This window comes from Rhinatrema bivittatum, chromosome 9, assembly GCF_901001135.1.
Source record: "Rhinatrema bivittatum chromosome 9, aRhiBiv1.1, whole genome shotgun sequence".
NCBI classification, from domain to species: Eukaryota; Metazoa; Chordata; class Amphibia; order Gymnophiona; family Rhinatrematidae; genus Rhinatrema; species Rhinatrema bivittatum.
Genome location: NC_042623.1, coordinates 45310751 through 45324376, shown reverse-complemented (window position 1 = coordinate 45324376; position 13626 = coordinate 45310751). Strand labels below are relative to the sequence as shown.

The 13626-nt window shown below is 44.7% G+C and overlaps 1 protein-coding gene across 10 annotated transcripts in view; it reads left to right on the top strand.

Moving 5' to 3' along the window:
• Positions 1-13626, top strand: part of ATXN7L1 (ataxin 7 like 1) — a 265888-nt gene that overhangs the window by 236045 nt on the left and 16217 nt on the right. For all 10 annotated transcript variants that reach the window (XM_029615631.1, XM_029615630.1, XM_029615622.1 and 7 more), the window contains one exon: positions 7881-8814. In XM_029615631.1, the coding sequence (XP_029471491.1) occupies positions 7881-8814 (934 nt within the window). The remainder of the gene's footprint in view (positions 1-7880; positions 8815-13626) is intronic.

The window sequence follows — 13626 nt, the reverse complement described above, 5'->3', positions numbered from 1 at the left end:
TCAGAAAAGATAACAGAGGAGAAGCAATCCAGAATAAGGCTACTAAAATGGTGCAAGGTCTTCACCAAATTCCTTATGACATGAGACGTAAGTAGCCAAATACGCACATCCTAGAGGAGAGGAGAGACGGGGTAGTTGATCAAGATATTCAGATACCTTGATGGTATAAGTAATGTAAATGAAGTAAACCTTTTTCAGTAAAGAGAAAATTCTAGAGCAAGAGGTCACAATATGAAACTCCCATGGCGTAGACTCAAGAACATTTCTTCATGGAAAGGGCAGTGGATGCCTGGAGTGACCTTCCACTGGTAGAGAGGAACCATCTCAGTTGTTTAGAGACAAAAAGAAAGATGTACTTGTCAGTACATTTTACCAAACATTTATGTGGGGTTTTTTATTCTTAATTACTTTTTGGAATATTTCTATAATTGTTCTTTCATGTTGATTTGTATTTTTTAGACAGCAGAATGTGAAAAATGTACACTTGTGAGAAGTCTTTAACAAGGCACTGTAATTATAGGTATCTGCTAAAGAGGAAGTGATTATGCAATTGTGGATTGTAGTAAAGCATGAGCTTTTCCAGTTATCCAGGAAGTACCATACTATTTGGTATGCAGCTTGCATGGATCCCAGTAACCCATGCCAAAGGCAGTTTTCATCCTTTCATTTTTCTGTTTGTACCTTACTTGGGACCAGTTCTGTATTCACTAAAGAATGGTTTGGAGAAGAACCTCTAATTTGTTGGGAAGGGTCCCTCTGGTAGTGGTTATGCCACTTACAGAAGTGAGTTAACACCCCCCCCCCCCAAATGAAAATGGACAGAGACTTGGGACTAAATGGGATACACTCTAGGCTAGGAGAGGTACTGGCGAGTCAGTTGAAGGACCTGTTCAATAGATCTTTGAAAACGGTGTGGGTCCATGGGATTGGAAAAAGGTGAATGTTCCTGTTTGGAAAAGTGATGAGGAGGAGGTTGGAAATTACAGGTCGAATGGTCTGGCTTTGGTGGTGGGAAAATTAATACAGATTCATTCTTCTGAAGGAAAGGATAGTGAAGCAAATTGAATCCGGTAGGTTTCAGGATCCGAGGAAAAATGGGTTTGCCAGAGGTAGATTGTGTCAGACAAATCTGATTGATTTCTTTGATTGGGTGACCAGAGAATTATATCAAAGGCATCTGCTGGATGTGTTTACTTGGATTTCAGCAAAGCTTTTGATACTGTTCTGCATAGGGAGCTCATAGAGAAACTGAGCAAGCTGGAAGTGGACCCCCAAGGTAGTAGACTGGCTTAGAAAGTAGTTGAAGGAAGAGGTAAATGAAATTCACTCTGAGGAAAAAAAGGTGATTAGTGTTGGTCCTCTGTAATCGTTCTCCTTTGCATACAGGTTTTTCTCATGCATATTCTTTGTGGATATCCCAAAAACCTGATTGGCTGAGGGTCACCCAGGCCAAGTGTCAGAGCCACTGCTTTAGAACAAGAGGTCATGATATAAGGCTTCTAGGGGGTAGACTGAGGAGAAACATTAGTAAATAATGTTGGGTTTTTTTATATCTTTATTCCTTTTATTCAGAATGGAACATACAATTGTATATGTATATAAACAGGAACGAGTATACAACATTTTCCCCTTACCCTACATTCCTAAACCCCCCCTTCCCATTTCCCCCCTCCCTGTTTTCCTTTTGTACAGTAAAATACGAGAGAAGAAAAAACACAAATATAAAGTTTACCCTCTTCTTGATGTGGTAAGAGTGATTACAGAGATGTCAACGTCCTATGACTTTGGTTCACCTGCCACCCGAAATCTGGCCTGCAAGGATTGGTTCAGTTGGACATAAGAACATAAAAACATGCCATACTGGGTCAGACCAAGGGTCCATCAAACCCAGCATCCTGTTTCCAACAGTGGCCAATCCAGGCCATAAGAACCTGGCAAGTACCCAAAAACTAAGTCTATTCCATGCTACCGTTGCTAGTAATAGCAGTGGCTATTTTCTAAGTCACCTTAATTAATAGCAGGTAATGGACTTTTCCTCCAAGAACTTATCCAATCCTTTTTTAAACACAGCTATACTAACTGCACTAACCACATCCTCTTGCAACAAATTCCAGAGTTTAATTGTGCGTTAAGTGAAAAAGAACTTTCTCCAATTAGTTTTAAATGTGCCACATGCTATCTTCATGGAGTGCCCCCTAGTCTTTCTATTATCCGAAAGAGTAAATAACTGTTTCACATAACCCGTTCTAGAACTCTCATGATTTTAAATACCTCTGTCATATCTCCCCTCAGCCGTCTCTTCCCCAAGCTGAAAAGTCCTAACCTCTTTAGTCTTTCCTCATAGGGGAGCTGTTTCATTCCCTTTATCATTTTGGTCACCCTTCTCTGTACCTTCTCCATCGCAACTATATCTTTTTTTAGATGTGGCGATCAATAAAAGGTCCCCAAATGCTAGAGAATCATTTGGTCACTTTATCCCTGCAACCCAGGCACTAGGATTTAAAGTCTAGCATTAGAAGGTCTAGCATTTCAGCATGCCTCAATGAGTAAGTGGGAGCATCTCCTGTCACCCTGCGCACTAAGATACATCTTCGTGTGACGCACAGGCCCTTTGTCACCAGTAAACCTGTGCATTCTGAACCCAACTCCTCTACACCAATACCCAATATATAGAGGGCAGCCTGTTCTGGTATCTTGTATTTTAAATTATCATGGAAGAACCCTCGAATCTGTGACCAGAATTGTTTTATATGAGGACAGTCCCAAAAATTGTGGCGCAGGGTTGCAATAGATTCCCCACACCTCTGGCAACTGGAGCTGTCCCTGAGTTTCATCAGATGGGCCTTATGCGGAGCTATTACTATTCTATGCAAAATTCTTAAGTGTTGTTCTTTAATGAGCGCGCGATTGAGCAACCACAAGCTCTCTTGCAAGTCTTCTTTCTCTAAATTTATCCCCTGGTCATGACTCCATAGGAGCCTGAGTAGTATGGTATATAGTAATAGAATGAAGACATTTGTATAAAGTCGCCAGAGAATGTTTCCCCCACTTATATAGACCCATAAGTCTTTGAAAGGGCGCTGAGCCTTGTATAGAGTTTGGTGAGTTGGGCAATGTGGAAATGAAGCTGCGGAGCTGCAGGTAGTATAAAAAGTCCTGGGCCTGAAAGTTAAACTGCTCCCAGCAGTGCTGGAAAGGGAACATGTGCCCATGCATAAAATCAATAAATGACTGAACTTTATCCCTCCCCATCGTAGATTGCTTGGTGAAAAAAGGGGTGTATGCTCCTGCCAAGAACCTAAGGTTCCCGCAGATCGGCAGCCAGGGCAAGGAGTTCCATGGCAAGGACAGCATTTTACGTAGCATACGCCGGCTATATTGCATATACTGAAAAAGCATATTATTCTTGTGCAAAGTAGGAATCTCATCATGTTCCACATGTAGCAGAAAACTAAGGTGGTAGGGACGGGCAATATGGGCCTTCAGGCCTGTGTCTGCGAAAGTTTGATTGAGAAGCCAGTCTCCTAGGGCTCTTAAGGCATAAGCTACATTGTAATAATGAATGTTGAGAAACCCCCATCCCCCTTCCCCCTTCCCGTATGGGCACCATTAATTTGCGTATGGAGACTCTTGCCCGCTTTGCTTTCCAAACGAATTTAGAATAGATAGAGAGTAGGGCTAGCAAATCTTTACAGGATAGTACCAAGGGGAGGGTTTGCAGTAGATATAAGAATTTGGGGATAAGTGACATTTTGAGCAGAGCTATGCAACCCATCAGGGATAGTGGGAAATTCATCCTTTTCGTTGTACATCTTTCAAATTCTTTAATCATCAAGAGGACATTGGCTCGATACCATTCCTTAGTATCCTTGTGCACCAAGACCCCTAGATATTTAAGGCAGGAAGTCTCCCATCGTAGAGAAAAGGGCTGCCAGTGTTCATGTAGGTGTCCTAAAATATCCAAAATAACTGATTTTTCAAGATTTAATTTAAAACCAGATGACAATACATATTCCTCAAAAAGATCTAGCACCAAGGGAAATAAGTCTTTAGTCCGGGGTATAAATAAAAGAATATCATCTGCAAATAAAAATGGAAGTGGAGCACCCTGATAGGTCACATGCGCCTGTAGCTCTTTGTGCAGGGCTCTAGGGCCAGGATAAATAATAAAGGGGAAAGTGGGCATCCCTGCCGAATGCTACGCTGTAAAGAAAACTGGGTGGACAGTGTATTATTCACCTATATTTTGGCCATTGGATTGCTATAAAGTACCCCTATTGCTTGTAGAATATTCCCAGAAAAGCCATACAATGCAAATACTTGAAACAGGAAATGCCAAGAGATCCTATCAAAGGCTTTTTCTGCATCAAAGCCCACTTAAGACCGGTTCCCTGAAGACACCTCAATGACATAAATCTAGTAGGATGGTGCAGCCTTTGCAGGTTAACACTAGCATCTGGCCAGGTGATATAAGACCAGGTAGTATATTTGCTAATCTGTTGGCAAGGATCTTCGCATAGATTTTAATGTCTACATTTAATAAAGTTATGGGCCGGTAAGAAAATGGCAACTGGGGATCACGGCCTGGCTTAGGGAGTACTACAATATGTGTATATAAACCCTTTTAAATAAATAAATAATCCTCCAGCAACATGTGCGCCTTGGACTCCCCCAGGTGCTTCATTATCTGCTCCAAGTCCTCCCCATACAGGAGCTTCTCCTTAAAAAGAAGAGCTCCCAGTTGTGACTTTGACCAAATGTCCGCTGACCAATTCCATAGCCATAGCAAGCATCTAGCAGACACGGCCGACATCATAATTCGGGAAGAGGTCCTAATTAGGTCACAGAATGCATCTACTGATAAGCCGCCACCACTTCGAGAAAGTCAGCCTGCTGTGCCATAGCTCCTGTTGCAGCTCGAGACTCCTGCAACTGCTGGACCCCAACGGAGACATGCTCTCTGCACCAAACTGCTGCACACCGCAGCCCTTATGGCCAGAGCTGACACCTCAAAAATCCTCTTGAGATGAAGCTAAACTTGCGATCTTGCACATCTCTTAACGCATCCGACCCCGCTACAGGAATAGTTGTCTTCTTGGTGACTGCTGACACTGAAGCATCCAACTTGGGGAGAGCCAACAACTGCAAGGCATACTCTGCAAAGGATAGAGCTTAGACATAGCTCTGCCAACTCTCAGGCCAGATTCTGGAGTATCCCACTCCTGATGTACCAGCTTCTTTACCGACTTATGGAAAGAAAATGCCTTCACTGGTCCACGCAAGCCATCTAGCACCGGATTTGCTCCCTCCAAGTCAGACTCTTCCTGGCACCACCTTGATTCCAAGGACCTGAGGAATCGGTGGCCTGAGCTCCTCTCTGTGAAAGAGACGTACCATCTTGGGATCTTCTCCCTCAGCCACAGGAATTTCCTCTGGATCCCCAACCAAATCCAGCATGTCCTCATCGAATCAGCCCAAAGACCTTCTCCTGGGGACCACTTCAAATCCTCAGAACCGTCAGTATTCCCCTGCAGATCAGCAGACCTCAAGGACAGGCCCAACACACGCCACACCCAAGCAGACTGCTTATGCTTCGCAGGGCCTAGCTTATGACTCAATTTGGGTCCTACCAAGATTCAGGAGCACCACTTACCAGGACCCTCTGATACCTTTTGGGCCAAAAAAAAGCCTTTATGCATCAGGAGCACAAACTCTGAGGAGAAAGCCTCTTCAGAGTCTTGTTCCTAGGCCCCCATCCCCATACACTGAGCCATCTACGAGAGGGAAATCTCCCCCCCCCCCCCCACCGAAAACTCCTCCCAATCCATTCCTGCAGTAGACCCCGCTGGGGACAAATGCAGTGGAGAAATCACAGATTCTGGAGACCACTGGGAGCTGCTTGGTAGATTCCAAAATGGCCACCGCAGCTGCACTGCCAGAGGGAGTCTCGGGAGAAGGCCTGGACCCATGTGCTGCAGACCTTGCTCTATCGCGACGAGCACTCGCAGACACGTCCTCCCCCTCAGCCATGCACCCAGAGCAGAGATCCCAGTGATTAAGGCACGAACCTGACTCCCCGCAGGCCCAACAAGAAGCACTGCTTGGCATAGCCCCGGCTGCGCGATTAGTGTTGCACATCTCTGCACACGACTAGAGAGCTGAGGGTTGCCCGTGGAACCTGCCTTGCTGCGAAAAACCTCCCGAACACCAGCCACAGCCTGAGTACACCAGGAGAAATAAGGAGCCCCTCTTTTTTTTTTTTTTTTTAAACTTTAACAAGAATACTTTCCTACTCCTTCCAAGGCTCGGACAGAGTTAAAAAGGGTCACCAACCCTTGGGAGGAATCTCGAAGAATAGATCTTCCCTTTCCTTCTTATTTTTTTTTTTCTCAGACTGCAGGTTTTGCACCATCTACCATCTGCTGAAGACAAAAATACTGAGGGAATGCAGGTGGCACACTTGGTTATATAGTAGTGACAGTACAACTTTTATCTGTCTTCATCTGCTGGCAGGGGTACAAAACCATGAGTCTGGACCCATCTGGGTACATACTAGAACTTGGTATTATTGTGGATAGATAATGTGTTGAAATCTCAGCTCAATGTGTGGAGGTGGTGAAATAAAACAAATAGAATGTTAGGAATGATCTGAAAAGAAATGGAGAATAAAAGAGAGAATATGATATTGTCTCTGTATCGATCCATCATGCATTGGCATCTTAAGTATTGTGTGCAATTCTGGTCACCCCATCTCAAAAAGAACATAGAGGAACTAGAAAAGGTACAGAGAAGTAGCCTGGTGATTAGGGTTCAAATTCCACTGCCTTGGACGAGTCACTTCACCTTCCATTGCTTCATCTACAAACCAGATTGTAAGCCCTTTGGGGCCAGGGAAATACCTACGGCCCCTGAATGGAATTTGCCTTTCCTATTAATGAAAAGGTGGTAGCTAAAAAAAAAAAAAAAAAAAAGATATAGGGGATCATACCTCATTACCCTTACAAAGTGAGTTAAATAGGTGCCTGATAAGGGTTCTGATAGAGGTTTATAAAATCATGTGTGAGGTGGACTAGGTAAATAGGGATCCGTTATTTACCCTTTCAAATTTATTAACACTCCGTAAAACTAACAGGTGGACTCAGTCTGTTGCCAGAGGACATGGTCAAGACAACTAGCACAGTGGGGTTTAAAAAGGGGTTTAGAGAAGTCCATAAACCATTGTTAGGCAGGTAAATTAGGGAAAACTACTACTTATCCCTGGGACTGTGCCACAAGGAATAGATCTAATCTTTGGGTTCTGCCATGTTCTTGTGATCCAGATTGGCCACTATTGGAGACAAAATGCTGAGCTCAATGGACCTTTGGTCTGACCCACCATGCCATATCTTATGTTCTTACCGTGGAAGCACTTTCATTTTTCTAATTTGTTAAATGACGGGGAATCATGAAAGACCGAGAGGGTGAGAGAGCCTGCAATGTTGTTAGCACCTGTATACAGATAGGATATAAGAAAATGTTTAGTTTCTTAATATCAATTTTTATGATATACTGACAGAAAAGTAATAAGTAGAAAAGCACTTCTGAATAGAAGGGGGAAATGCTTTTTCAAGCAGTTTTCATTTTTTCTGCTAGGTGAATTATCTTCAGTTGAGTTGTTTAAGTGTAAAATGCACACCTTTGGCCTATTAGACACAGTACTTGATGTCTGATCAGCACCCAAACAATAACTGGGTTCTTTAAGAATCCTTAAAGTGAATAGGAGCTCCCAGATGGCATCTGCAGTGGTCAAATTTTTCCCTTCAGTGCTTTCCCTTCAAACTTTTTGGGGCCCTTCTAGATGGAATAAAGTCTGAACCTGTTTTTTCTTCCCTTCTTTCTAGGAAAATTCCTCCTGCAGCAGACAGCCCTATGCCTTCGCCAGCACCCCATATCGCCAACTCGTTTCCAGCATCGGTTTTGCAGCCTTTCAGCAGTCCGAGTGCAGTGTATCTTCCATCAACACCTCTCAGCTCCAGAATCACTCCTTCCTATATAATGACATCAGCGGTATTATCAAATGCAGCCTTCGCAACAATGTCGGATACAAATTCCATCATGTCGCATACCACAGCTTTCCCTCATATGGCAGCCACTCTAAATATCATGGATTCGACTTTCAAGGCACCATCCTCAATGTCCCCAGTGCCGACAGTCACCCCTTCTCCATCTCACAAGCCATCCAAAACAAAAACCAGCAAATCCTCAAAAGCCAAGGACCTGTCCTCCCGAAGTGATGAGCCATCCAGTAACAAAAAGAAAAGGCCGCCATCCTCATCTTCCTCATTACCTTTGCAGACATCCTCCTCGTCTTCGTTTTCAGGGTCTCATAAAAAGAACTGTGTCTTGAACCCAAGCATGACGTTGAATTCCTATCAGGCTGCATCTTCCTACAACAGCATGTCTGTACACAATGCAAACAATGGAACAAGCCCCCTCAGTGCCAAAATGGAGCCCTCAGGACGGACTTCCTTATCGAGCAGCTCAACAGACTCCATAAAACACATGAGCATGGTGGTAAGCAGTATTGACTCTAGTTTGTCTGTGTCCTCCCTCGTGCACCACCCGGGGGACCACACCCTTGCAGCACATAATGCAGTGTCTTCGCTACCCATTTCCTTTGACAAGTCAGAAGGAAAAAAGCGTAAAAACTCAAGTTCCAGTAGCAAAGCCTGTAAAATCACTAAAATGCCTGGTATGAATAGTGTTCACAAAAAAAGCTCTGCCAACCTTATTTCTACTGTGCCAGATCCTCCCAACAGCACCATCTCGCGGCAGGTAAGAGATCAAAACTGCTTATCTTAGTGTTGGTCACCTGTGTCTTCTTAAAATGTTTATCTGACAAACCAGTTTTCTCCATTGAACAGAAGTGGAAGAGCGAGCTTCAGAATGGGCTTTGGATTTGTAAAATCAATCTTCATTCACCTTAGATATACCAAGGAGGTGTCCTCCAGTGAAGGGATACGTTTGTCTCTTCATACACATGTTTATAGTAGGACTAGAAAAACATCCATCATAAATAACAAAATTTAAGATGTCAAAAATTTCACAGTGTAATACATACACAGTCAATATTTATTTATGTTCCATTCCACCTTTTATAATGGTTCAAAGTGGATTACATTCAGGTACCCTACAATCGCCAGTTCTCCCTTTCTCCTAGGACAAGTAGGATGGTAGTCCTCACACATGGGTGGCATCATAGGATGGAGCCAGACACGGAAAACTTATGTCCAAGTTTCTAAAACTTTGATTAGGCACACTGAGCATGCCCAGTCTATTTTTTTCCACGGAGCTGTTGCCTCACCGTGAAGTGAGCTCACTGTCTTTTTTTTTTTTTTTTTCTGAGAAAAACTTTTCCACAGATTAATTCTGGGTTTTTTGTGGTTTTTCTTCGATGTGGGTCCCTCTCCGGTTCTCTCTAGCCTCATGGTCAGGTTTTTTGACAGTTTGGTAAGTTTACTTTCGCCTCCGTTTCCCCCGTGGTGGCAGTGCCTCTGGTGTCTGTCGCCTGCCGTCCTCGCCTGTCATTTTTCCCCCCTCTGTTCGTATCAACATGGCCTCGTCTGGTTTCCATCGATGTCCTCAGTGCCCGAGGACTACGTCCATTTTGGACCCGCACGATGTGTGTATCCTCTGCCTGGGGTATCGCATGATGTCCGGGGTTGTCACTTATGCAACCAGATGACCCCAAAAGGGCATTGTGCTCGACTCAACAAGATGGAGAAGCTCTTTGGGGTGAGGAAGTTGAGCCATTGGCATCAGTGGCGTTGGCACCAAAGGAACTGGGAGCCACACCGAATGACACTGAGCCCTCCGCATTGGTGAGGCTGTTGGTTCCGTTGATGCTGCTAGTGGATAGGGGTGCTGGGGACCGACCCATGTCAGTCTCTTCCAGGTTGAGGACATTGGGTTCGTCGTCATAGCACTGAGGGAAGCCGAGGAAGTATTGGCACTGGTTACCTTTGATGCATGGTGCCAGGCTCAAGCCAGCACAAGCCATAATGTCCTCGAAGTGACCCTGTGGTGAGGAGTGCCCATCCTCCATCGATGCCAGGGATCCGTGACGGTCTCCTCTGTCCTGGTGTCAGTCACCGATCCACTTGGGGATCTGAGGAAGATCTGGCCACCCCTCCTGCCTCTGTCTGTTTTGGCATCAGCAACTTTCAAGGAGGAGTTGGAGCGCAGATTCCAGCTGGCGGTTGAGTGGGTCCTGCGGGACATCGAGCTGGTAGCACCGACAGAGCCGATACCCGTGCTCTCCCTGCTGGAATCGCTGCTGGAACGGTTCAACATGCTGATCAGTGTGTTACAGACCCAGTTTGCACCAGTTCCTGTGAGGCCATCGATGCCCAGCGGGACACCAATGCTTCCCCCAACCAAACTAGTGATCGTTGCCGGTTCCTCCTCCGAGGATGCTCCATCGGAGAACCTGACTTTCGCAGGTTTTATGCAGGTGAAGGTTGGACGATACCAGGCACAAAAAGCTGGAAATCCTCTAGCTCTTGGAGGCTCCTAAAGAGATTACGGTGGTCCCAGTACCCAAGATCTATAAGGAATTGCTGCTGAGGATCTGGGAGTACCTCCCGTAAACAGGAACTACCCAAAGTTCCATCTCAGTCCATCACCTCGATTGGATTTCATAGGAGCACTGCTAGACACAGCTCAGGCAAAAACCTTCCTGCCACATGCCAAGGCAGTCACTTTGGTGTCCATAGTGGTGGTGAATCAGCAGAGCCAGCAGGTGCCAGCTCAGCACATCATGGCCGCAATTGTCCATGTTCTCCCTTTGCATGCTTACACATGCACAGAGCCCAATGAACCGTAAGGTCGCAGTGATTCCAGGCCACCCAGAACCTCCAGGCCCGCATCCGAATCTCTCCTCTCTGGAACATTTTGTCCCGGTGGTAGGTTCTCTTAAATGGTATAAGACATTCTGAGCATGCTCATTGTGCACAGTTAAAATTCTAGAAACTTTGACATAAGTTTTCTGTGCCGGGCTTCATCCGATGATGTCACCCATGTGTGAGGACTAACATCCTGCTGTCCTAGGAGAACACTATTTACAGGTAAGCAACTCTGCTTTCCAGCTGCCATAACCCTCTCCTGTCCCCTGCTCAGTCCTTTATCCTTTTTTCCCTCCCCTGCTCAATCTACCCATCACTCAGTGGACCCCAAACCCTCAGTCACCCCACTCTGCCCCCCCCCCTCCCTACAAAGCCTCAGTCATCCCATTCAGCACCACTCTCCCCCATAACCCCTCTCAGCCTCAGCCATCCTCCATCCCTCAGCAGCTCATTTCCTTATCTCAGAAGGATGAGTCAACAGCCCACCCCTAGCCCCAAGTCCTCTACCTCTTCCCCAAGCTTCCATTTCCCTCTGTGTGTGTTTTTTAAATTCTGTAGAAACTCCTTTCAGCAACTGGAAAAGAAACAAAACAGAACCTTGAGTTTGAGCTGCTGAATGGCAATGTGGCTACCTGGTTGCTTGGCAACCTATTCAAAAGCTGATTGGTCGGTGAGAGACTTTGGGGTCAGATTCCTTCTCTGAGAGGGAGCAAGACAGACAGCAGCTGTTTTCCTGCAAGAGCATGGTCCTTTTTCTGACTGCCAAGGGCAGCCCTTCTGTTTCCTGGCCTGTCTTTCACGTGGCCCGGCTCCTCTTCTGACCACTGCTCCAAGGTCATGTTCCCGTCCTCTTCTGACCACCACTCAGAGGTCATGTCCCATCCTCTTCTGACCACCGCTTCAAGGTCATGCACGTCCTCTTCTGACCATCGCTCCAAGGTCATGTCCCAGTCTCTTCTGACCAAGCTCATGTCTTGGATGCAGCAGCCAGGTCCTTTTCCACTCCTGCTGTTTTGATTTTTTGGGGGAAGAGCTTATTGTGCTTTTTAACTTTGTTTTACCCCCAGCCTTCCCCTTCATCTTCTCTTTGGTGGCCATCCTGTGACAGCTGTTTTCTTGCAAGAGCATAGTCCCTTTTCTGACTGCCAAGGGCAGTCCATCTCTTTCCAGGCCTGTCTCTCACGTGGCCTTGCTCCTCTTCTGACCACTGCTCCAAGGTCATGTTCCCGTCCTCTTCTGACCACCACTCAGAGGTCATGTCCCATCCTCTTCTGACCACTGCTCCAAGCTCATGTCCTGTCCTCTTCTGACCACTGCTCAAAGCTCATGTCTTGGATGCAGTGGCCAGATGCCAAATTTTAAGCACCTAGGATTTTTCCAGTCCTGACTCTGTTATAGATAAAGTATTTATTTGTTAACATTTCTTAATTCGCTTTACAGATAAAAATTACCCAAAGAGATGCACAATAGAACAAAAAATCAACAACACAAACAGCAGACCACAAACAATTTCTTCACCCATATCCTATCTGAGCAGATAATAAACTAATATACTGCTCCCAGATGACATCAACAGATCATTCTCAGCTGTCAAAAAAGATGGTAACTCATTCCATAAGCTTGGAATAACAGCCGAGAATGATCTGTTGAATAATCACAGATGAGTAAACACCTTAGAAGGAGGCAGCTGTAAAAGGTGTTTTCCTGTTGATCTGAGATTTCTCTTAGTCTCATACCATTTCAGAATACCTTCAATTGAGGAGGGCACTTTCCTTTAAGCACTTTAAAAGCCAAAATAAGATTTTGTTTAAACTTATACCAATCTTCTATCGGCAACTGATGTAATTGCAACAATAAAGGATTGGCAGAGGATTTCTCATCTGCATGAAGTTTACATAAGCACAAATCTTTGATAATCCTAGCTCTAGATATTTTTAAGATTGTGCCAAAATAGCAAATATACAATTTTCTCTTAAATCAGTGAGGCGAGATTCAAATACTTTTCTGGCCTTAGGGCTATTGAAATAACATTTCATTGGCGTACAGGAAAAAACTGATAGTCCAAACACAGAGAATGTAAATGTTTCTGTGCTGCCCAGGATATAGCACCTATATATTCCAACGACGAAGCATTTTATGCCTCATACTCCTGCCTCTTGCAACTCCTCTGGTCTTCCTTGCAGTTGCCAATTACAGGTCTTCCACAAAGCCTGCTCAGTATTTTTTTTTTTTCCTTGAGGCACCTGCCCTCTTTATTTGCCCTTGCTCTGAAGCCCCCTCGAGTGTGAATAACTGGGCCAGTTAGCTTTCAACTTTCTCTGACCTGAGATGAGATTGGAGGCCATTGGTCATTGCTAGATTTGCCCCTTAATAAACATAAGATAACATGGACAGGTGGGTGTATCTGCTGTGTAGGCTCATGCCTGAGATGCATTTTCCCAGGTATTCATTATCTGACACTTGCAGGTATATCCCAGTCTCTGCAGAGCCTAGAACGTTATTTCGATTAGTAAATATTTAATGTCTTATTTATTGTTCTAACAAAAAGCATTATTTTGGATGATTCTTTTTACTTATTGAAGTAGTGACACTAAATTGGATACTAATTTGCAGAATTTTGAGAAATTGCTCCTATCTAAATATTCAAGATCACTAATTTCAGTAGGGATGATACCAGTGGCACTCGCCTCTTATTTAAAACCAGGAAACAAGATTTAGAAACCTGCATAGCAAGAAAAGACAT